Source organism: Vipera berus (assembly GCF_964194415.1).
Source record: "Vipera berus genome assembly, chromosome: 6".
Taxonomy (NCBI): domain Eukaryota; kingdom Metazoa; phylum Chordata; class Lepidosauria; order Squamata; family Viperidae; genus Vipera; species Vipera berus.
The window spans coordinates 74,744,758-74,770,218 of NC_138208.1; the positions used below are offsets into that span (position 1 = coordinate 74,744,758).

Here is a 25,461-nt window from a genome sequence, read left to right on the forward strand (position 1 = left end):
ACCTTGGGAGCAATCCCAAAACAATTGGAGCTCCATGTAAACACTATTGGCATTGACAAAATCCCCATCAATCAACTGCAAAAGGCAGCTTTACTTGGAACAGCTTATATCTGTAAACCATCGAAGTCTTGGAAAAGACTTGATTAGGCAGACAAAAATTCCAAATCCAGTCTGAACACCTCGATGACTGCATGACTAACCATAATAATAAGCCTGAAGGAAAGGTAAATAAAGTTAAAATCTGGCAATGTCTTACAAATGTAACATTTAAAAAAGTGAAGGCTCGATTTTGGTTGCTCAAGAGCAAAGCTATCCAAAGTAACACAATCAAGGCCCGAATTAAAAAATATATATCATGAAATGATACAAAGGATAGATTGTGCAAAGAAGAAATAGCCAATCATATACTTAGCTCATGCAAGAAGATTATGCAAAGTATAAACAATGACATAACACTGTCATCAAAATGATTCACTAAACAACTATGAAAAATATCATTTGCTACTAATGATAAATTGGTGGGAAGTCTTGGTGCATAATTCAAAACATTTAACTGCAGTAGAAAAGAAGAAAGTGTGGACAATGAATATGGCAGTATCAGGAGATAGTAAAAAAAAAAGGAGTCCCTACGGATTTTACTCTGCTAGTCATCGCCGACTACAGGGGTGGTGTTCATCTCTGTTTCAAAGCCAGAGCTGTCCAAATACATTTCTGTGGTCAGGTGACCAACATGATATCATGGAGTGCTGTTACCTTCCCACCAAAGTGTTACCTTTTTTATTTATTCACATTTACATGCTTTCAAACTGCTAGGTTGACAGGTGCTGGTATGAAGACGAAAGCTCACCCCATCACATTTGAGCCCAGGGTCTCAAACCTGGGCTGCCATCTTTCCAGCCGAAAAGCCCAGCATCTGAACCTCTGAGCCATCGTGCTGCCGCCATGAGGGGATAAAACAATATTTTTAATTTATTTATTTTTATGAAATTTATATGCTCCCCATCTCACTATCCAAACAACTCTGGAAGGAATAGAAGACAAAGAATTGGAGAAGATGATGAAGTATCAAGATCTGAAAATCTAAATTTATGGCATAAATCGACAATGATGGTCCCAGGGGTTATCAGCACACCAGAAGCCATACCAAAAAGTCTTGGATGACATTTGGAAAATCTGCATATTGACAAAATTTCCATACAAAAGGCCACACTGCTTGTGAGGGCCTGGGCCTGGCGTATGAATCTATTAACCTATACATAAATTATTAAGGGCTTTTACAAATAAGTCATGAAGCCGCTGCAGTTAAAACCATTCTATATTATTCATTCTATTCGTGCCTTGATAAATGTTGTTAGGATTAGCTGTTAAGATTAGATAAACACAGCTGCTCACCAGTGGAGACCACAAGCTAGAGGTGTTGGTTAAGATAACGAGATAGGATCTTGCAAACCTAGAGCTGAAGGATTGTGGTCTTGCTATTTTGCTTAGAAACTTTGCAAGTGGGCTGGTTACTAGGATACAGCAAGGTAACAAGACATTTACCGGTAGCTTAAACTGCGGTTAATGACATCTGGGCATTCACCGATACATTACAATATTCTAGGTTTTGGGAAGAACTTGGTGAAAAAGAAGGCCAGCACCAGCTAGCAAAAATTGGCAGCTCTGATTTCACCCTTTGGTGTATAATAAAAATAATAATGCCTATCCCAGGTCCTTGGGAAGGACTCAAAAGGTGGACAAAAATGCCAAATCCGGTCTGAACTTATAGTTAATTGTGCGATGAACAGTAATAAGTTTTTTAAAAAATCAAATGAGCAATTAACATATTATTGAAAAGAATATATGTAACATGTTGGCCTAAAGGAAGAATATGAATTTTATAAGACAATCAATCATTTAATGATATCCATTCAGTATTATTACTTTTAAAGAAGCACACAGGCAAGCTGTAATTATGGATAAGCAGCTGCTACTATATATCTGAAGCATTTAAAGCACTGGTCAACTAAAATAATCAAACTCATTCAATCCTAAAGCTTTGGTAGATTTGACCATCACAATGAAAGAGTCCAAATAACCTTTGTATCTCCTTCCTGAATGCTGACAGGCCTGGCTGCTGAGAATTACTAAAAATAAACAGCTTGCCCAACACACAACAATGCAATTAAACAGACTGCCACCTCTTTTCCATATTCTGCTTTTCTCCTAAGAATAGTAGGACAAGTCACAGAAGAACCCATTAAACCAGAAAACAAGAGCCAAGAACTTGTTTGCTCTAATAATGAGATTTGGGATTTCAGTCAAAAAGGGAATTAAGCTACAGAATTTAACCTCCAGGGAAACACGTAGATTAGATAAGTAAAGGCATTCATTATAATGCACAGCATGATCTGCATTGTATGTCTTTATAGATGATTATTTTCTGTTCAATAAAGTGACATAAGGGTAGCCAAAGAATAGGCAAGATTAAATCTATATTTCCAATTTAGGAAAACCGACTTATCATTTAATTTGTAAAATAAAGTTATCTAAGCAGATTGGATTGCTAGCTGACTAAGTGGGATGGATGACACAATGTGTGAGCATGTGACCAACGAGGCGAGTATTAGAACTTCGGAACTGGGTTCTGAAGTACTCTCAGGGAGGTCCATCATAACTGGTTAATGACCAGTCATAAATGGAGGACTATCTTTATATACAAAAATATCTCAAGTCATTACCCCAAATAACAATGCACAAAACAGAAGCTAATATGCAGAATATATTGTCTTAATATGCAGTATGTGTTGAATTAACCACAAAAATTATATAACTGAACATATCTATATTTGAAAGAGGATTTTTTTCACTCAGAAAGTAGTTTGAAGGATTACTGCAAATTTAAACAAGATATCTTGATTTATATATATTATTTTCTTTTCTTCCTTATTATTAATAAAAACTGATTTAATATTTTTACCCTTCTAAGATTAATGATAGTGTAGATTTATAACACTGTTATTAGAATATTTGATGATATTTATACTAGCTACATTAAGAGCAATATATCAAAAAATTACAACAAAACAATGCTGAATCAGACAATAAATAGAAATCCTTATAAAATAGGTTTGGGTTATTTTATTAAGATTGAGATGCTTCTTATTTTTAAGCCCCAATAATATCAGTATTTTAATTGTGATTCCTGTTGTGTACTGGGTTCTTTTCTTGAAGCAAGAGACAAGGCGAGAGAGTTCAGGCAGGAACATGCTTAATTTGAACTGCAGGAACTCAACTGAGAAACAGGGCTGCAATGCAGCTATTTATACTCTGGCCTCTAGGCGGCGGCCAATAGGTTTAAAGCAACCTATTGCTGCCCTAGAGTCAACCAATGACAGTCCTGGAGACTCACTGTCTGAGGAGCTGGCGACCGTTAGCCAGCTCCTTGCTTAAGCAGTCTTCCAGCATTCAAACCCACGTGGTACCCTCAAGTTAAACAAGGCCCAATACATTACAATTCCTCCATCTAATTAACAAAAATTGTTGGACAATTTCTTCAACATTGCTTTCATTTGTATCTTTCCATGATTACCAACTACTGTTTTTCCTCCTTCCACAAAAGATCTCTATTTAATGTTTTCACAGATAAAATCATACATAATATGAATAAATAGAAATTTATGTGTCATCCACATGCTGGAACTCAGAATCATCAATTAAAATTAAATATGGAGAGATTCAGGATGAATAAAAGTACTACACATAGTTAGCTGTGGAATTTGCTGCCAGCAGATACGCTGATGGTCATAAATTTAAAGGGTTTTAAAAGAGAACTAGATAAATCCAAGAGGCTAAAGTAGACAGTTTAATGACAGGATGTGATGTCCCAATTGCTAGCAATTATGCTGTCAATACCAGCCACCATTAAGCGAGAGAGCTATCACTTTCCTCTTTGTATTTGTAACATTCCTCAAAAAGTATAGTTGCTCTGTATGTAACACGAAATGTCTTTTGTGGGCCAGGCCAGAGGTCTGATCCAGCTGAATTCTCATAATCTTATCAATTAGAGGCATTCTCAATGGCCCACTTTAAACTTGATTTAAAGGAGAAACAGCAAGAAACTTCTAAGCAAAGATTGAAGAATTTACTTCCAAGTTTAATCGCACCAGAAGTTCTCATTTTGTCCAAACTGGGTTGTCTACTTCAGCCTTCACACCATGTTAAAATAATTAATGAAACCTGGCTTATGTGACCCATTCATTTACATACACTGAAAAATGAGTTCATTTAAAACAAGTAATTAATAGTTTCTTGTCCATCTCTTTTCCTTCTCCAATTTATTGTCTGTAGATTTAAAAGATTATTTGAAACATGATAAATATATGGAAATATTTATGTATAGGGAAAAGTGCAAGCAGCATACAGATTACTTGACTACAATTTTATAACCTTATAGGTTTCTGCAAAAACATTATAAATCACCATTATGTGAGCACAGGATACATCAAATGGCTATAAATGAAGACCGCATGACAAGTGCTCAAAATGCAGTCACATGATTGCAGGAGGCGGGCCATCAGACCTTTGGAACTGGATCATAAGTACCTTTGGGGAGGTATGTTGTAACTTTTTTTAATAAATATTTTATTAATTGCCTAGTTTTACAATCAAATGCTTAATAGACAACATGTTGTCTGGGTCCATTAGTAATTCAGTGGTATATATTAACTTCTTCAGTCTAGATCCAACATTACACCAGCAAACGTTTCCTCTCTTCTTCCAGTAGTACCTGTTTTCCCACACTAGGCAAATACAGTTCCTATTGTTATTAATAAATATACAATTGAATATCAACATCTTTGTTACATTTTTTTCATAATAGCAATAATGTCAATTTTAGATAACTTTTCTAACCAAAACATATCTTAATTGCATTTGCACTTAACATCCGTATGTTCAATCAGTATCCTGTTTTTTGTTTTGTTTTTTAATTTTAATTTCCCATCAGTGTTCAAAATGTCTCTATTATTTATAATTTCAAAGTAAGTTATATTTGGGTAACCAAAAGCTTCCCTTATTCAAACTTCTTAGCGTTTTCCTGTTTCCCTTCTTATACCAAAATCTAATATTCTAGTTACAAATCTTATCTTTCTAATTATGATAGTACTTCCATTTCTAGCAATTATCTATTCTCCACCATATTCAAACATCTAGTTAATAATATAATATCCCATCCAATGGTATGTTGCAACTTTGAATGGTCACTAAGTTGAGGACTACTTGTAGGTACGTCTTGAGAAACAAAGAGTATGTGAGTAAATCCAATTCAGGGAACTTCTCCATCCTATCTTTATATCATGTGTTTTCAAACTACATGAAATTAAAACATTTTTCACACGTTCTTAACCTGATTTACCTCTTTCAAGTCCTGCATAACTGCTGTCAACTGTTCGTTCTCTGCTTGAACGTTGGTAACCACAGTTCTGCTTTGCTTCAGCTCGTTCTGCATTTCCAAAATCTTCCCAAGGTAATAAGCTTCCTTTGATGCTGACTCCTGCAGTAGTGTCTCTTCTCTGGTCTCACCATCTTCCGCTACTTTACGGTGGACTGAGAATGAGTGTCCAAATGCCTGCAAGATTAAAATAAGAGCCCACTGAATAAATAAGTAAACAGACAAGCGAACAGGTAGTCCTCAATTTACAGCTACTGGATTCAGATAAGGTCTCCTAAAATATCCAATGTCAGCAAGCAGATTGAATATTAATTTTAAAACAACAGACACCATTTTAAATAACTAATCAATAGATTCTCTAGCAAGACCCCAAGCTACATGGCAATACAAAGGATGATGAGCAGCATTTTGTTTTGTAAAGGCAGAACTGAAATTAATAATGATCATAAAAATTAAATATAACTTTATGGCATTATTTATTATTTAAACAAAGTTCTGTGATCAATTTTATAAAATACAATTGAAAACAAATGAAAATCAGCACAATAAAAGCTAAATAAATCCAATAAAAATAATAAATTTTATTTTAATGTACAGCACATAAAGTCATAGCAAAACTAACAATTGAACAAGAAGCATAAAAGATAATTAAGATGAAACCATTATAAAAGCATAAATATCTTGATTATTTGTATATGGATAAGAATTTCAGTATGATCAAAGAGAGTTCCACAATTTGCATAGTTTAGAATGGATGATATCATTTATTCAATACCCAGATACTGCTGACCGAATAATTATAAAACACATAAGTTTCTGACAAAAAAATCCTATAGGCTTTACGCTTGTTTCAGAAGGATGAGATTCCTTTCTTTTAATAATAATAATAATAATAATAATAATAATAATAATAATAATAATAATAATAATAATAATAATAATAGAATTGGAAGGGACCTTGGAGGTCTTATAGTCTAGTGTCTGTTCGTTCCAAAGCTGTGAATTTAATAGAAATCACCAGACAAAGTGGAGAGGCAACATGTATTTATTCACCCAAAGTTGCTTTGAGTTGGAGGCTGCTCCACAGAATGGTTTTCTCCATCCTTTTATATGTCTTTTAGTAATTCGGCCAATCAGAATGCATCACTTATCTCAATATTTTTTGTTCTACCAGCATGAACATCTGGTCTCCACATCCTGTTCCTCCTAGCATGACATTGTTCTTTTGTATCCTGTTTAAATGTTCTCTTATATCAAAATTACGCCAAACTTCCTTATCTATGGTTAGCAGAATCTCTTTTCTATAGCAAAAGGAAGAAACGTGGCTTCCTTTGCTACATGATACACTCATTTGCCTATTTGGGAGTCAGTTACTGACAGGAACCGGCATTATTATATTAAAATACAGATCTTCCTTTCCTTGTTGGAAATGAATCCGCAAATGAATCCGCAAAAGAAGACCTTGAAAGGAAAAATGGAAATAATAAAACATAAATTTGTTGGACTCAGAATAATTGGCACCGCAAATAAAAAGAGCAAAACCTTTTTGAAAATGCAAATAAACCAGGAAGATGGTTAGCTTATAAACTTAAAAAACAGTAGGAGAAGAAAATGATAAACAAATTAGTAGATGAAAAAGGTGGTCTACAATTTAAAAATGAAGAAATAAAAAAGATAATCAAAGAATACTACAAGAAATTTAATGACATAGAAGAAATTCCAAGAGAGAATGAGCCAATATTTGGAAGGAAATAACCTTCCAAAAATTCCAGAAACTTATAAGACTATATTAGAGGAAAAAATAACAATGATGGAAATAACAGATGCCATAAGAATACAAAAAAATGGAAAAAAAAACCCGGGCTAGATGGACTACCGGCGGAGTTATATAAAACCCTACAAGATACACTAAGAGAATCGTTGAAAGACGTTTGTAATGAACTCTTGTTGGAGGCTAAACTTCCAAACATATGGATAGAAGCAAATATTACTTTAACACCAAAAGAAGATTCAGATTTGACACAGATAAAAAATTACAGACCGATATTGTTACTGAATGTGGATTATAAAATCTTTACTTCAATAATGGCAGAGAGACTGAAAAGATATTTAACTGAATTTATACATTCAGACCAGAATGTTTTTTTTTATCAAAGAGACAAATTAAAAACAATTTAAGAGTGATAATGGATGTATTAGAATACTATGAATTGCATCCAGGAAAACAAATGGCACTAGTATTTCTAGATGCCCAAAAGGCATTTGATAATGTTTCTTGGCAATTTATGATTCAACAATTCCAAATAATGGACTTTGGACAGAATTTTACAAACATGATAAAAACGATATATAACAAACATACAGCGAAAGTGATTGTGAATGGACACTATACGAAGAACTTTGAGATAAGGAAAGGCACAATGCAAGGATGTCTATTATTTCCACTGTTATTTATTTTCACTTTGAAAGTTTTAAATAGAAATTAAAGGATTAGAAATAAAAGGCGAAACATATAAATTGCAAGCATTTGCTGATGATTTGGTGTTTATTTTAGAAGAACCTTTGGAGATGATTCCTAAACTATTGGGAAAGATAGAAGAGTATGGAGAAATGGCAGGACTGAAAATAAACAGAGAAAAAACTAAAGTAATAGTTAAAAACCTTATAGACAAACAAAAAAAAATATCGGAAAAAACAGAATTGCAGATAGTTAAAAAGGTTAAATATCTGGGTATACAATTAATGGCAAGATGTTCAATGATAAGAAGATAATTGCACAAAATTATTGACTCAAATAAAACTGGATTTAGAAAAAAGGAAACAATTGCAATTGTTAATATTAGGAAGAATTTCCACAGTGAAAATGAATTTACTACTGAAAATCTTATTTCTATTTCAAACAACTGGAGAATTTTTTTTTTGAAGATTTGAACTCACTAATTGTGAAATTTATTTTGCAAGGAAAGAAAGCTAGAATTAAGATGAAATTATTACAAGATGCCAAGGAAAATGGAGGATTTGGCCTACCGGAGTGGGTTCTATATTATCAAGCATCCGTATTAACATGGGTAAAACAATGGATAATTCTTAAAAATGAAAGGTTGTTATATCTGGAGGGGCATGATTTACAACTGGGGTGGCTCGTATTTTTATGGTATGGGAAAAATAAAGTTCATAAATATTTCCAAAATCATTATATAAGAAATGCATTGTTGGCTTCCGGTTCCGGATTTTTGGTGCAGCCAGACGTGTGAGGGAATCACTCCTCATGTCACCTGGATTTCTTCATTGGGGGGGCCCTGTAAAGGGGTCGAAAGTCACCCTGGAGGGGCAATGAGTGGGGGAGAGGTCTCTCCAGTTGGCTGTAGAAGGGCGGCGGCCCTCCCATCAGCTTGGAGCTACTCTCCGAACCAAAGAAGAAAGGATAGGCCACTCCCATGGCCCCTCATTTTCCTGCTGAAGCCAAAAGCACAACAAAGCACTTGAAAGCACTTGAAAACTGGGTGAGAATTGCCTTCTTGTTTTCCTAATTGTTTACTTTCCCTGCCAAAAGCTTCTCAAATTTGCTTCCACCTGCGAGGAGAGAGGGAAGGGATTTTTTTCCCCACCCACCTTAACAGCGGCCTTTGTCTACATTGGGAGAGAAAAGAAAAAACCTTCTACTAAATTTTACTGATTTACTGGACTTACTGCCTTTCTACTTTTGGCCCAAAGTTCCTATATTTACAGAAAGGGACTATTCTACTGATCAGTCTAAAAAAGGGGATCCCCCAAAAAAGAAATAAATAAAAAGATACTGTCTGAAAAGAATTTGAAGTACTCTGGGGATATCTAGTGAATACTATTGGCAAACAAGCTTGCTTACATTTTGGACTGACCTTGGCATTAAGATAAAAACCTGAAACAGCTGGAGATGAATCTGGCTTAGACTTGTGGAGGTGGACTGTTACTGATTTTTGTTTGAAAAATAGCCTCCACCAAGGACTATTTATAATTATTACAAAATGGAGAAGGATCAGCCACAAAACTCACTTGACTATAACCTCATACTTGAAACAATCTACAGAGTCACTGAGATGTCTATCTCCAGATTTAATAATTTACATGCCAACCTTAAGTCACAAATTGAAACCCAGACTGCAACTAAAGAATTTATACTTCAGAATATAACAAAATTCGAAGATATTACTATTGAGACAGAGGAATATAAGCAACAACTATCCAAAGAACTGACAACTCTAAAAGTACAAGGAATTATCACTATGGCAAATCACCTTAAGGACCAACAACAAACTATGGGAAAACTTAACACTGAACTTCTGATTCCATCAAAAGAACCTATAACTTTAGAAATATACTATGTACAAGGTAGTGATGCCAACATAGAGGATGTGGAAGATCAACAAAGACAGTTTCCTGAAAGCCTGGATAGCCAAGCATTAATTATAAAATTGGATAAGACTCTTTACTTAAAGCAGATGAACCCAGATGGAAGAGGAATCCAGACCGAACTGAAGATAAAGTTTTTAGAGCAGAGACTAGAACTAACAGGGCAACAACATAATGATTACAAATGGTTTGGTTTTTGTGGATCACTGATGGCTAGATGGCCTCCTTCAATTCAAATAATATGTATTGGAGTGAAGGGAGACCTATCTGGCAATGCAAAGGCCTTGGTCTGGAAACCTGATTGGCAAAAAAAGAAAGCCAGAGTTAGATTTTTAAAGTGAGTTCTTACAGAACCATTAAAGGTTATCCTCTTAGTAATCAGTGATCTATCAGAATCTAAAATAGAAAATGTTTATGAGATAGAACTAGAATGTGTTTATGTATCTATTAGGCTTATTTTAGACATTATAATTTGTGCACTGACATAATGGAAATTTGGTATATAGATCCCATGTTTGATGTTAAAAGACATTTGATTATTCTATTTAAGAATTAAGAATTAGCTAAAATTTAAAACAGAATCTGGTTGTGTATAAATAGTTGTAGATTGATAAACATAGGCTGTGGTCCTGTCAGTAATGTGTGATGTATTAGGATGTGAAACAGACGATGTTTATTAGGTAGAACATAGCTACTCAGCCACTGCATACATGTTAGATGCTATAGTTTTTGCTGTAATGAAATAAGGGAAATTTGGGTTGTGAATATTATTTGGGATGTTAAAGGCTAAATTTGAATAATATAATTAAAATTAAAATTAGGTAAACTTTAATAACAGGACATAGATATATTTCAATGAAATTTAATTGACAAATTTTTCAACTGACCATGCTATTTCTAGAAATTTATTAGTTTAAACTGGTTGTATGAAATGTTAAGGGAAATTGAGAAGGATATTTTGATAATGTAACTTGAATTATGTACTGAAAACTCTGTTACTGAATCTCTGATTACCCAGTCATCATGATGCTTTCTAAATATGTAGATTTTAACTGAAAAACCAATAAAACTTGTTTTTAAAAAAAAAGAAATGCATTGTTAACAACATGGGAAAAAATAAAAAGTTAAATATATTTGAAAATTCCAGGGTGGTTGTCAAGCATTTGTACACCCAAATTTAGTGGACTTTGAAAAAAATCTAGACATATAAAGATATTCTAAACTCTGAAGGAAATTTAAAATCTAAACAAGAAATGGAAAATCAGGGTATTAACCTAACATGGTGGACACATTTACAAATGCAAACTAGATATGATAAAGATGTTAAAATGTATGGATTTTACAAGGAACAAACTGTGTTTGTTAACTTTGTTAACTTCGGATGAAAAATAAATTAAGAAAATGTATAATTTTTTATTAACTTTGGAAAGCGAACATGTCAAAGAAACAATGATAAGATGGGCGAAAATTTTTGGTTATAATATAGAATTAGAAAAATGGCAAAATTTATGGGTAAGAAACTATAAATTGACAATGTCAGCTTCTTATAAAGAAAACTTATATAAAATGTTTTATAGATGGCACTCACCAGCAAGATTAGCAAAAATGTTTAAAAATATGTCAGATAGATGTTGGAAATGTAAACACAAGTCAGGCACGTATTATGTTTGGTGGACATGTGATAAAGTAAAGAATTATTGGAAAAAGATACATACTTGGCTAGAAAAGATGTTAGGAGAACATGTTGATTTTAAACCTGAACTTTTTTTATTAGGTATAATGCCAGAAAAGACTAATAAACAAAGCTTATACTTGACTTTGCATGTCACAACAGCAGCAAGAATTATATTTGCACAACACTGGAAAAATGAATACCATCAGATGAAGAAATAATAATAAAAAAACTAAAATGCGCAGAGATGGACAGATTAACTATGAGACTGAAAGAAAAGGAAGAAACGGACTATTATCAAACCTGGGACTTATTTTACCATTGGCTAGAGGAAAGTATAAAGGATTAGGAATTAAATATGTATTAGTGTGTAAATTCAGACAGCACATTGGTTGAAAAATTACTATTGTATGCATGGAAAAAATGAATAAAACACTTCTATATAAAAATGGGTTGAGAGTTGCCCTGTCAACAAGCAAGGAGGGGACCCCCGCTTGATCGCGGGAGGGTGGTAGCCCTTCCGTCAATCTGGGGCAGCCCTCCAAACCGGCGGACAAAAGACCAGCCATAGATATATGGCACGTCACTAGGCTACAGACAGCTGAAGTCAAACTTACCACCAGGCACTTCTAAAGCAGCGCGGATGAGACTGGGTGAGATCTGAACCTCTCTTCAATCCCAAGTATTTTCTTTTCCTGTAAAAGCTGCCCAAAGCATCTTTCCCCCTGTGAGAAGGAAGGGAACTTCCATCCCACCCTCTAAGAATAGCAGTGACTGACTATCCAGGGGAGTTAAAACCCTGAAAGAATAACCTTAACTTTAAAGAATAACCTTAAAAAAGAGCCTTGGTGGAGCAGTGGGCTAATGCCTCCTTAAGTAACACCAGCTGCCTGCAATTAGTGCAGGTTCGCATCCCACCAGGCTCAAGGTTGACTCAGCCTTCCATCCTTCCGAGGTAGGTAAAATGAGGACCCAGATTGTTGGGGGCAATAAGCTGACTTTGTAATAATGCCGCTTGGGTGTGTGTGTGTGAAAGCCCTAATAAGCAGGCATATACATAGAATGAAGGCTACTGCTAAGCTTGTAAGCCACCCTGAGTCTTCGGAGAAGGGCGGGATATAAATGGAATTAAAATAAAATAAAAATAAAATTAAATAATCTAACTGGATTTATATGCTAAAATTTGGGAACCAAAAGATTTCTAATCTTTACAGAAGACTTTGGTTTTTATTTACAAAAAAGAAATAAAATTGGAAAAAGGATTATAAAAAATTTGGACTTAAAAAACCTTATAATATTTTATTAGTTTTCCGATGTTTACAATAATATCTTTAAGAAGCAACGTGGTATCCGAGTTACAATATTTTCATTTCAAACAAATACATATTATTACAGATCTCCACATTATTATAACCAATACTTCCTCTCTCTTTTTTCTTCAATATATACTATCTCTTATCTAAATTAACATACTTCTTATTGCTATCCATCAATCATTTAATAGTTTATTTTATTTTATTTTTTGAATATATATCCATCAATCTTTTAGTATATTTCATATTTTAACATTCCATCTTTAAAACATCAAACACCTTATCTATTTTTTCTAGCTTAATTTTACATTATTAAAATTAAAACATTTAAGATTTCTCAATTTCATATCACTAAAAAATCTCTTTTTCCTTTATACAATTATCTTCAATATCTAGTAATGTAATCTGGTTCTCATTTATCTCATTTCCATATCTATAACAATTATACAATATTTAAAATAGTAGTCATTAAAATACAAATCACAAGGAGGAGAAAAAAAGGGGGAAAAAGAGGAAAAAAAAGAAGAAAAAAAGGAAAGAAAAAAGAAAAAGAAAAGAGGACAATAAAATATTCTTATTTCTCATTTATAGTTTCCACGTATTAAAAATTAACCAAAATTTGTTCCATTTTAACATTCAATACATCCTTCATGTCTCTGCATCCAAATATATTAGTTATATTCTATCATTTTTAGCATATATACATCTTATTTATTTATTTATTTATTTATTTATTTATTTATTTATTTATTTATTTATTATTTATTAATTCGGTTTATATACCGCCCTACTCCCAAAGGACTCAGGGCAGTTTACAAGGCAAAATTTAAAAACAATACAATATAAAATTAAAATTAAATTAAATTAAGTCTAGCCCCCAAAAATTAAAATCACAATTTAAAAACATTAAACCCCTCAGTCCAGACCAGATAGCTCAAAGAGCCAGGTTTTTAGGTCCCAGCGAAATGAATGAAGGTTGGGGGCAGTCCGGAGTTCCGTTGGCAGTTGATTCCATAGGGCAGGCGCACCCACAGAGAACGCCCTCCCCCTGGGGATCGCCCGTCACCAATCCTTGACCGGCGGTACCCTGAGGAGGCCCTCCCTGTGGGAGCGCACAGGACGATGGGAAATTGATGCTGGCAGCAGGTGCTCCCTCAGATAATCCGGGCCCATGCCATTTAGGGCTTTATAGGTCATCACCAGCACCTTGAATCTCACGCGGAGGGCAACTGGAAGCCATATCATTTAGAAAAACTCAATATTTCAATGTTAATATTCATACATTTGTATTTTATTATTTATTTTTATTATTATTTTTATTAATCAATATTTTTATCTACTCATCAAAACATTCTCGTAATCCCAGTACCATCCTGTCTATTTTAATATTATCTATTTGGCCTCTTTAAAATGTTCATATTTCTTCAATCTTATTCTTGCTTTCTTCCTTTGCCATGTCATTTTACGCTTCTTTGCCTCAGGGTCATCAAAGCATTCTTGTATTACTATATCATATTGAAGTGGACCCCCAGACTCCACCATTGAAGAATTAAAGAATCTGCCAACAGCACCAAATCTTATTATTTTCACCTCTTGGTACAATTGTCCTGGTCCAAATAAACTTCCTTCCATATTTTCTCCATCACCATATTCAAAAACCTGTATTTGTTGACTATTTAATTCTTCTGCCGGTATATTTAATTGCTCAATTTCTTCTGTTAAGTTCTGTCCCAGTAAAATATTAGTTGTAGTCACAGCCTGAATTTGAGTTTGTTTCATCAAGATACTTTCTAATTCTTTCCCAAAAGCTCTTATTTCATCGCCAGCTGTAGAAAGGAGCTGATAAGTTTGGTAAGATATTTCCCACAGAGCATGAATTTGTTTTTGAAACTCTTCCATTGTAAGCTTTCACATCTGGTGTTCAAGGTTACTCTTTATCTTATTTTCTTAAATATTTTCTTGGTTTTTTTTTAAAAGAGAAAGTCAGAATTACAATTTCAAATTTAGCCACTGGGTGTCCCCAAGTACTTTAAGAATTCTTTTCTTTTGTTATTTCTTTCTTAAATGTTCTTTTGTTTCCAAAAAACACCCCTGAGTTTGTTCGCCGCCTTCCGAAGGGAGGGTTAAATTCCCCCTCCCTCTCCACAGGGGGAAAAGTAATTAGCAGCTTAATTAGGTGAAAAGAAGATGATTAAGGTACAAGAGAGGAATCTTACCCTCATCTCTTCCATGCTGCTTTAATGTTGCCTGATGGTAGCTTGACTTCAGCTGTCGGCAGCCTAGGAGCTGGCCATATTCCTATGGTCAGTCTTTCGTCCGCCGGTACAAAGGGAATTCAGGCACTAACGAGTGGGTTGCTGCCCCCCCATGTTTCTGCAAAAGCCCCTTCTGTCTGGACACCCCTCCAGGGCGACTCTTCGGTCCTTTTAGGACCCCCCAGCAATGCGAATCTGGAATGGAAGATGGGAGCCATCCTCCAAGTGTCCATTTATGGCTGTCGGCAAACCGGAAGCCTGGACTTAAAAAACCTTAAATGGCATTGGTGACATCTTGTGGCCAGGTTTGATATTACAACTTATTGTCTAAAGGAGACTTGGCTTGAAGCCCAGACTATAGATAAGGTTTTTTCAACCTTGACAAATACCAGCTGTGAGAAGCTCAGCTGTGTCCTATACCCAGTTATAAAATTATTTTCATTCTCTGACTTTAAAGCCCTCAACTTACCATCAAGAGAATATGGGTGAAGACCAGGAACAGATTCTTTTTATGTTGAAAGCAATACATGAAACCATTCTTTCAGCTTGTGATGAAATAAGATGCTACAGAAAAGAACAACATGTCAGCCTAGATATACGAATCCAAATTTTGATCACAATTAAAGAATCAGCTACACAGAAGATAACAGAAGAAGTGGAACAATTAAATACTATCATAGAGGATTCAACTGACCAACAAATACAGTCAATGGAAAATCCAGAAAAGGGACTGACAACACTGAAAATGGAAGAAATTTGAGGAGCAAGAAGAACAGACTGAAGGGAAGACAAACATATCAGGACAACTATGGGGATTTGGAATAATAGAGAGACAATTCGTTAGCCCTTCCAAAAAAATGGCAACTGGATGGTCTCTCTTATTTCAATTAATATATATAACAACAGAGGGAGATCTATTTGATAACTTAAAAGCACTGACATGGAAGGCGAGCTGGCAAAGGAAGAAAGCTAGAATAAGGCTGAAAAAAATTGGGATTTTGATTTATTAGACAGGATTTTATATTACTAATTAAAATAGAATATACTCAAATAGACAAGATGTGTATTTTGAATACTAGATTTTGTTATGAATTGAGATAAAAAAACTTTGGTCACTTAAAACTTGGAAGTATAAATATTAAAAGTTAAATTTGAATATTGATGGGAAATTAAAAATTGGGGAAAACAAATAAATAGGATATTGATTGTCTATAAAAATTGAATGTAAAAGTAATTAAGATATGTATAAACTGAAAATTTATTGATAAATGTAATAAGCATGTTTTTACTTAGTTGATATAATAAGAACTGTATTAGCTTAAATATGAGACTGTAGATATTAAGGGAAAAAAGGAGGAAGTATTTGATGTTGAAATAAGGGAAATTTTGGTCATTAAATTTAAGACATTTGGAAATTAGTTGAAAATAAGGATGTTATATATATTGTATTATTAACTAGATGATGCAAGATGGTGGGAAACAGAATATATTTAAATAGGTAAGATGTGTATCTTGAATATTAGACTTTGTTATGAATTGAGATAAAGGAAACTTTGGTTACCTAAAACTTGGAAATTATAAATATCAAATGTTAAATTTAAATATTGATGGGAAACTAAAAATTGGGAAAAACAAGCAACTAGGATATGTATAAGCTAAAAATTTATTGATAAATGTAATAATGCTATTTTTACTCAATTGATATAATAAGAACTGTATTAGTTCAAATATGAAACAGTATATATTAAGGGGAAAAGAGAGGAAATATTTGTTGTGGTACCTTGAGATTTGTAGTAAAGATTTTTGTATGCTATTGAATTATCGATTAACCCAGCCACCACGTTGCTTTTTAAGTTTGTTCTTTTTTATTTTGGTTTTAAAAAACAATCACATATTTATTCCCTCAGTTTATTGCAAGGAGAAACATTTAATCAGACTGAATCCTTTGTTTCTTTAACTACAAATTCATATCTCTGTAATCAAATTTTCTATGCTATTTTGCAATTTTATTATGCGTGCAGTCTGCCACTCTGGTTGCTTGAGGCTATGTAAATTCTGGCAAATTAGTTTTATTGTGCTTTCCCATCAACATTACTTGTAGAGTTTTGTAGCCATGCAAAGTTGTTTTTAATTTTACAGCAAACATTAATTTAGACTTATAGTATATAATTGGCATCTGATTGAGGTTCATAGATCTGAAAAACATATAATCCTGAGAAAATTGGATTTTCTGCCTAGTATTTCTGCTTAACAAATTTGTTGAGCCAATAGCAAGGAGTCAGGTGCCTGGTTCTGCGGAACTTCAGAAAGGGAATCGCACCAAGTGTATTCCAAGAATTCTCAGGGCTACCTGCCTTCCAGTGGTGGGATTCAGCCAGTTCACACCACTTCAGCAGAACTGGTAACTAATTTTTTGTTGCCCAGGCCCAGAATGGACTTCCAGAAGTGGCATCCACACAGAGAACCGGTTGTTCACAAATTTGAATCCCACCACTGCTGCCTTTCTGATTTTTTTGTAAGACTTCAAAGGCGAATAAGAGTTGCTTCTCTTCCTTCTTTCAGAGACCACGTTCTTCTGCAATATGGTCATTCTCTGACTAACAATGTCTCTTCTATTTCTGAAGCTTTTCAGACTGTCCATCTTCCAGGTTTAGACCATCTGTGTTCTGCCCTGGAGACTGGGTACTAGTGAAATTCTGGACTACTGATGATCTGCCTACCAACGATCTGCTTTCTGAGAAGTGGAAGGCCCCCTATCTCATTCTTCTTACCACACACACTATGCCAGCATCCAGACTTGCATCCATCACACCTACTCAAAGACCTCTTTTCCACCTGTGGATTGGGCTAATTGAACTGTAGCCCCTCGTGCTGAATATGACCTTGGGATGAAGCTTTTATTCAAACAGCTGTGTTCTTGTACTGTATGTCCAGTACAGACTTCATGCCAGCTCTTTAGGAAAGGAAAGGTTTTTATTGCGCAGGTTCAGACAGCTAAACAAAGCAAAGGGTCTGAACCCCGAAGGGCGTATCAACAAACATATTTATAACCCACCATTTCCTGGTTGGACATTGTTTTTTATATGGCTATTTTCTATACATTCTTATCAGGAAGACAGTTTACAGATGACAGTTGCAGAGGAGCACGTGTAGTTACAAAAACAGGATATGGCTATCTGGATCAGCATCTGTCTGGAGGACAAGAATATCTTTTGCTCATTCAGCAGTTTTACCAACACTCTGGTATTTTTCCACTTTACAAATGCCACCACATTTTATCAGATTGTTCCTGCTCAATTGCCTCATCAATTTTTTTCTCCTTTTGTTCTGTCCTAATCATTTCCATTTTTCACTGGGGGGGGGGGAAGACTATGAGAGCTGTAAGAATGAGATAACTGATGCACAGGTGATTTAGACTATCCATTTGAATGGTAAAATGTTTGACAGACTGGTTGCCTGGGTGGAGATGGCTTAATGAAATATTCTTGTTTTTACTCTTCACTGTTTTCCTGATTCTCTTTTTGTGTTGCTGCCTATGTTTTACATTGTTGTGCATGCAAGCTTGCCCTCAGAAGCATATCCATCCCATAACTATACTTCCTGTTTTCCTAAGCAGTACCTCTCTGCAATGCTCAAAGTATCAAAGGGGGGATTATGTCGACCAGGATTCTGATGATTAAGATTTGTATACCGAAATGACTAAAATATATTTCACATGTCCCGACTAAGGGAAAGAACGATGGGGAAACAACAAAGGTTTTGAGAGAAAGTCTTGCTCAAAATATGTATTGCAGTAGGATATGGTCACAGTTTCAGTAACTTCTGTATTTTACTTTTGTACAAACAGCTGTATTTCCTGCTTGTGTAACCATGTAAGATATAAACGCTTGTTGAAAAAATCATTCAGGACTCTTCCCAGCCTTATAGGCGAACCCACCTTTGTCCAGAGCTGAATAAACGTGTAACTCAAAGAGAATTTGACTTTGCCTCTTTCTTCTATCTCTCTATCTGTATCTATATATCAAGATCTAGTTAAGCCAACAGGCTTGGAGGCACCAGGGATGGGTGAACACGTGACGTGGCTCTGTTATTATTGGCATCCCTCCGTCTATTTTTTTTTCTCGTTTAGCTCTACTTTTATAATTTTTAATATTTTAATAATAATTTAGCATGGTTTTAGACAATGTTTGTTTTACACTCATTTGTTTTATTTAGGTTTTTTAATCCCACTTTTATTATTTTTTTTAGATAACTCAAAGTGGCTAACTTTCCTAATGCTCCTTCCTCTTCCTTTTTCCCTCACATCAACAACCCTGTGAGATGGGTTGGGCTGAGAGAGTGATGGGTCCAAGGTCACCCAGCTGGCTTTATTTGTTTGTTTGTAGGTATCCCGCTTTATTATTTTTACAAATAACTCAAGACAACAAACATATCCAACATACCTTCCTCCTCCTATTTTTCCCCACAACAACTCTGTGAGGTGGGTTGGGCTAGAAAGTGACTGGCCCAAAGTCAGCCAGCTGACTTTTACTTTTACTGCACTGCCCACAATCATTTTCAGTGAGATGGGCAACAATATCAATTTGATTAATATCTATCATCTATCTATCTATCTATCTATCTATCTATCTATCTATCTATCCATCCATCCATCCATCCATCCATCCATCTATCTATCTTTTATCTATCTATCATCTATCTACCATCATCATCGATCTATCATCGATCTATCTCAAAACACAGAACTTTCCAGAACTGTTGATCAGGATTCTGATAATTCTGACAACTGGTTGAAAAGGTTCTTATGTTGAAATGACAGAATTGAAGTTCAGGCTTTAGCCAGCCTTTAGGGTTGTGGAAAGTTTCATAGGAAACCACAAACCTGTAGGTTAGACATGTGATCGAAACCACAGAATGCATACTTGAGTATTTTTATAAATTTATACCTTATACCTTACCTTTTTTTTTTTTTTGCCCAAGATGGCGACGGCCGCAACCTAAGCTTCGGGCGCTCTTCGAGGGCTCCAAGGGAATTAGCTTAGGGAGGCCCACGGTATGTTCAGGCGACTCTGGGGGTGGGGGATTTAATAAACAGCTGCTGGGCGCTATTCTTTGCGGCGCTGAGCCCCCCCCCTCCGAACTAGCAGCGCTGGAGAACTGCCGCCTGCCGACCTGTCGAGCTCCATTATGGCGCCGAACGCTGTTGCAGCGCCGTGAAGCCCGGGACGCCTTGCCTGATTTCTTTCTTCTGCCGGCTTGCCGAGGCGACTTTGGGGATTGGGAGGATTCTGGAACAGCTGCTGGGCACTGCTCTTCGTGGCGCTGAGCCCCCCCCTCCGAACTGGCAGCTTGCTGATCTGAACTGGCGGCGCTCGAGAACTGCCTGCCTGCCGATCTGCCGAGCTTCGCTATGGCGCTGAGCACTGCTACAGCGATGTGAAATCCGGGACGCCTTGCCTTGCTTCCTTCTTCTGCCGGCTTGCCGAGGCGACTTTGGGGATTGGGGGGATTTTAAAACAGCTGCTGGGCGCTGCTTTTTGTGGCACTGAGCCCCCCCTCCGAACTAGCGGCTTGCTGATTTGAACTAGCGGCGTTTGAGAATCTGCCTGCCTGCCGACCTGCCGAGCTCCGCTATGGCGCCGAGAAGTCCGGGACGCCTTGCCCTGCCTTCCCTCTTCTGCCTGCTCGCCGTGGATACCCTCTGCTTGTCGGAGGGGCAGCGGCGACGATCCCACCGGTCGGAGATCTTTCTACGATCATCAACTGGCTGGCGCCGTTTTTTGGCGGCGCGGAGCCTTTTTCTCCTCCCGGATGGTGGTTGCAGACGGTGGGCCTGGTCATCGGCCTCGGCGGACATGTTGGCGAATTCCCGGACTCAATACATCTGCTGGGATTGCCTCTCTCCGCCGTTGGAAGATTGCCTGGACTGGCGGACGGGCGTTTGGGAAAGAATGCTTCTGTTCTCCCCCCCCCCCAGACTGGCGGCGCTGGCCGGAGATGCGAGGATCGACAGAGGCCTGGCCTGCCTGTTCTTACTTTCCCTGTTGACAGGCAGGCATTATGGCTAGCTCCATGCCTGATGGGAATTAAGATCCCTCCTATTGATAGTCCAGTGTGGCCGGGACCGGACCGTGGTGGGAGGACGGTTTTGGACTGGTCAGCGACCACCTCACTGGTGTGAGAGACCAGTTGGGGTGGCCCTGGCTCAGGATCCCCTTTTCTCTCTCTGCTCCAGATTGGACTCCTCAGCCGGAGTGAGAGGACGACTGAGGTTGTCCCTTGGATTTCCATCTCAGGTGAGAGCTGAGATGGCTTTGCAGACTAGGAGATATGCCTACTGGACTTTTTTACCATCTATACACCATCATTGAGCGATCCTTTGGACATATTCATAACATCTGCCCTAAAAGACTATTCCAGCGCAGTATGATTTATCATTACTCCGAAGCGGACTTGTACGCCCTTAGGGCAGTTCCTGCCTCATGGGCGCGACCTGTCGCCTGTTTCCATACTCCCCTTAATGACGATCCCAAGCTTTGGGACTCCGAGAGGTGGCTGGGCTTAGATAGGGGCCTCGAGTCAAGACATGCTAAGAGGCCCCTGATAAAATTTTTAGCCGGTTATTTTAAGAGGTTAGGGAGGGGGAGGGAGGGGGGGGGTAGGGAGGGAATCTTTAACCGGCACTCAGTCTGGTCCTGTTAGAGGTCCTGACGGGACGGGGTCGGGGGAGGTGGCTGCTGGTTCTGGGAATGTGGGGGTGGGGCTTCAAATCTCCACGGCGATAGGGAATGGCAGCAGGTGTTTGCGCGGAGGGCCATATCAACATCTGGGATCGCGCCCCCGCTATCTCCGAGCGGTGGCGCGCTCCGACCCTCCGGTTAGCGCCCTCTTACCCGGGGATGAGGGTGATCAGGCCCCTGAGCTCAGGTTGGTCTATTTTAACGCTAGATCCGTAGTTAACAAAGCTCCCCTCATCCATGATCTGATCGAGGAGGAATGTGCGGATCTAGCGTGCATCACGGAAACTTGGTTGGGTTCGGAGGGAGGGGTGCCTCTCACCGAGTTATGCCTGCCAGGTTTCCGGGTGCTGCACCAGCCACGGGCTCAGGGCAGGGGTGGTGGGGTGGCAGTGGTTATTCGGGAGACTTTGTGTCCCCGGGAGGCCACCATTGTCCAGATGGCCGGGAGTGAATCCCTCCTCTTGAGATGTGGTCCTCGGGTTCAGTTGGGCTTGTTGCTCACATACCTGGCGCCCAGCTGTGTGGCAACAGCCCTGCCTGAGCTGCTCGACACCCTCTCAGGGTTGGCGGTGGAGTTCCCCAGGCTTATAGTCCTGGGTGACTTCAACCTGCCATCGCTGGGGGGGTCGTCGGAGTTAGCTCGGGAGTTCATGGCTTCCATGACAGCCATGGGCCTGACCCAGGTTATTGAGGGCCCTACTCACGAGGGGGATCATACTCTCGACCTGGTGTTCCTGTCTGGACAGTGGTTGGATGATCTGGGAGGGGGTTCTCCGTCCATCACCCCTCTGTCATGGTCAGATCATCACCTCCTGAGGCTGGTTTTCCGTCATGCCATCCCCCGCCGCTGGGCGGCGGAACCGACCAGGTGGTTCCGCCCCAGGCGCCTAATGGACCTGGACCGGTTCCAGAGGGCGCTTGGGCCGATACCTATTACCCTTACCCACAGCCCAGTCGATGCTCTGGTGGAGGCCTGGGAAACGGCTGCCGCCAGGGCACTCGACTGCGTTGTACCCATGCGACCTCTGACCCGGCGCAGATCCCGCTGGGCCCCATGGTTCTCTGTGGAGCTCCGGGAGATGAAGCGTCGGAGACGAGGTCTAGAGAGCGGTTGGAGATCCAGCCGATCCGAATCCGACCGATTGCAGTTAAGAACCTTTATAAGGTCTTATCTTGCGGCGATAAGGACGGCGAAGTCCAACTACTTTGCCGCCCTTATCGCGTCCGCAGATAATCGCCCGGCCGCCCTGTTTAGGGTGACTCGCTCCCTCCTTAACCAGGAGGTGAGAGAGGATCCCTTGCAGGGACGAGCCGAGGAGTTTAGTCATCATCTGGCGGACAAAATCGCTCGGATCCGGACTGGCCTGGACTCTGACTGGGCAGAGTCTGATGTGGAGGAATCAGGCGGTCTTGAGCATGTTATCTGGACTGAGTTCGACCCTGTTTCCCCTGATGATGTGGACAGGATCATGGGGAGACTGAGCACCACCACCTGTTTGTTGGATCCGTGCCCCTCCTGGCTAGCTTATGCGGCTCGGGAGGGAACACGAGGCTGGTTCCATGCAGTAATAACTGCTTCTTTGAAGGAGGGTGTCTTCCCTGCCGCCTTGAAGGAGGCGGTGGTGAGACCCCTCCTCAAGAAGCCTGCTTTGGACCCGGCTGTTTTAAACAACTATCATCCAGTCTCCAACCTTCGCTTTCTGGCGAAGGTTGTTGAGAGTGTGGTGGCGCATCAGCTCCCTCTATTCCTGGAGGAAACTGATTATCTGGACCCGTACCAATCGGGCTTCAGGCCCGGACACAGCACGGAGACGGCATTGGTCGCGCTGGTGAATGATCTCTGGAGGGCTAGGGACATGGGTTGCTCCTCTGTCCTGGTCCTATTAGATCTCTCAGCGGCTTTCGATACCATCGACCATGGTATCCTGCTGCGGTGTCTCAGGGGGTTGGGAGTGGGAGGCACCGTTCTACGGTGGTTCTCCTCCTACCTCCAGGGCCGCTCGCAGTCGGTGTTGACAGGAGGGCAGAGATCCGCCCCGAGGTCTCTCATTTGTGGAGTTCCTCAGGGGTCGGTTCTCTCGCCTCTCCTGTTCAACATCTACATGAAGCCGCTGGGCGAGATCATTCGTGGTTTTCGGGTGGGGTATCACCAGTACGCTGATGATACCCAACTCTTTCTTTCCACCCCGAACCAACCCAGTGATGCCCTCTCCGTGATGTCCCGGTGCCTGGAGGCGGTTCAGGTCTGGATGGGGAGAAACAGGCTTCGTCTCAATCCCGCCAAGACTGAGTGGCTGTGCATATCGGCATCTCGGGTTAACCAAGTTATTCCACCTCTAACGATGGGGGGTGAGGTGTTACCCCCCCGTTGATAGGGCTCGCAACTTGGGCGTCCTCCTGGATTCACGGCTCAATTTTGAAAATCACATAGGAGCCGTGACCAGGGGGGCTTTTGCACAGGTTCGCCTGGTGCGCCAGTTGCGTCCCTATCTGGAACGAGATGCCCTACGCACAGTCACTCATGCGCTTGTGACCTCCCGTTTGGACTACTGTAACGCTCTCTACATGGGGCTGCCCTTGAAGACCACTCGGAGGCTTCAACTGGTGCAGAATGCGGCCGCGCGAGTTGTAATGGGGGTCTCCCGATACTCCCATGTAACACCTCTACTCCGTGAGCTGCATTGGCTTCCGGTTGCCTTCCGGGTGAAATTCAAGGTGCTGGTTATCACCTATAAAGCCCTACATGGCCTGGGTCCGGGTTATTTGAGGGAACACCTGCTGCCGGCATCAAACGCCCTTCGCCCAGTGCACTCCCACAGGGAGGGTCTGCTCAGGGTTCCGCCGGTAAGAGATTGCCGGCGGGTGACACCCAGGGATAGGGCCTTCTCAGTGGGAGCGCCTGCCCTCTGGAACCAGCTGCCGGTGGAGCTGAGGACCGCCCCCGACCTCCGATCATTCCGCCGGGGCCTGAAGACCTGGCTCTTTGAGCTCCCGGGCCCAGGCTGAGGAGAAAATTTTTAACTGGGGTTTTTAAGAGTACAGGGTGAATTTAATATTTTTTAACTTGGTTTTTAACTTTTGTATGTTAGATTTTTAATTCCCTGTAAACCGCCCTGAGTCCTCAGGGAAAGGGCGGTATACAAATGTAATAAAAAAAAATAAAAAAATAAAAAATAAAATAAAATAAATAAATTTACTGTGTGCTGATTTCCTCTTATGTAACCAAACAAAACTAAGAAATCTATATATACTTGCTTCCAATTACATTAGGAGTTCTTCTAATCTTATGGGAGGACACACCTTTGTTCAGCTGAATAAACGTGTCCATTTATCAATAGAGAACTGGACTCCTTCACTTTGTTCACACCAAGCCACACAGTGGTCGGATTTAGCCCGTACACACCACTTTGGCAGAACCGGTAGCTATTTTTTTGTTGCCCAGCCCAGAATGGACTTCCAGAAGCAGCATCCACACAGAGAACCGGTTGTTCACATATCTGAATCCCACCACTCAAGCCATACCTGATCCCTCTTCCACAGAACCACTGGAAATAGTACTGTGGGTAATTACTATGGAAAATACCAAATAGTGTGGCTTTTTGTTATTCCAACCTTAGCCCTTTTGTAACAATAGAAAGACAGTGATGCAAAGTGAGGATCA

General features: G+C 39.2%; 1 protein-coding gene across 7 annotated transcripts in view; it reads right to left on the minus strand.

Annotated features, from left to right (window-relative positions):
* The window catches only part of BICD1 (BICD cargo adaptor 1), a 133,744-nt gene that overhangs the window by 68,639 nt on the left and 39,644 nt on the right, over positions 1 to 25,461 (minus strand). For 6 of the 7 annotated variants that reach the window (XM_081331437.1, XM_081331435.1, XM_081331433.1 and 3 more), the window contains exon 2: positions 5,396 to 5,608. The exons of the other annotated variant lie outside the window; for it this stretch is intronic. In XM_081331437.1, the coding sequence (XP_081187563.1) occupies positions 5,396 to 5,608 (213 nt within the window). The remainder of the gene's footprint in view (positions 1 to 5,395; positions 5,609 to 25,461) is intronic. 7 annotated transcript variants of the gene reach the window in all.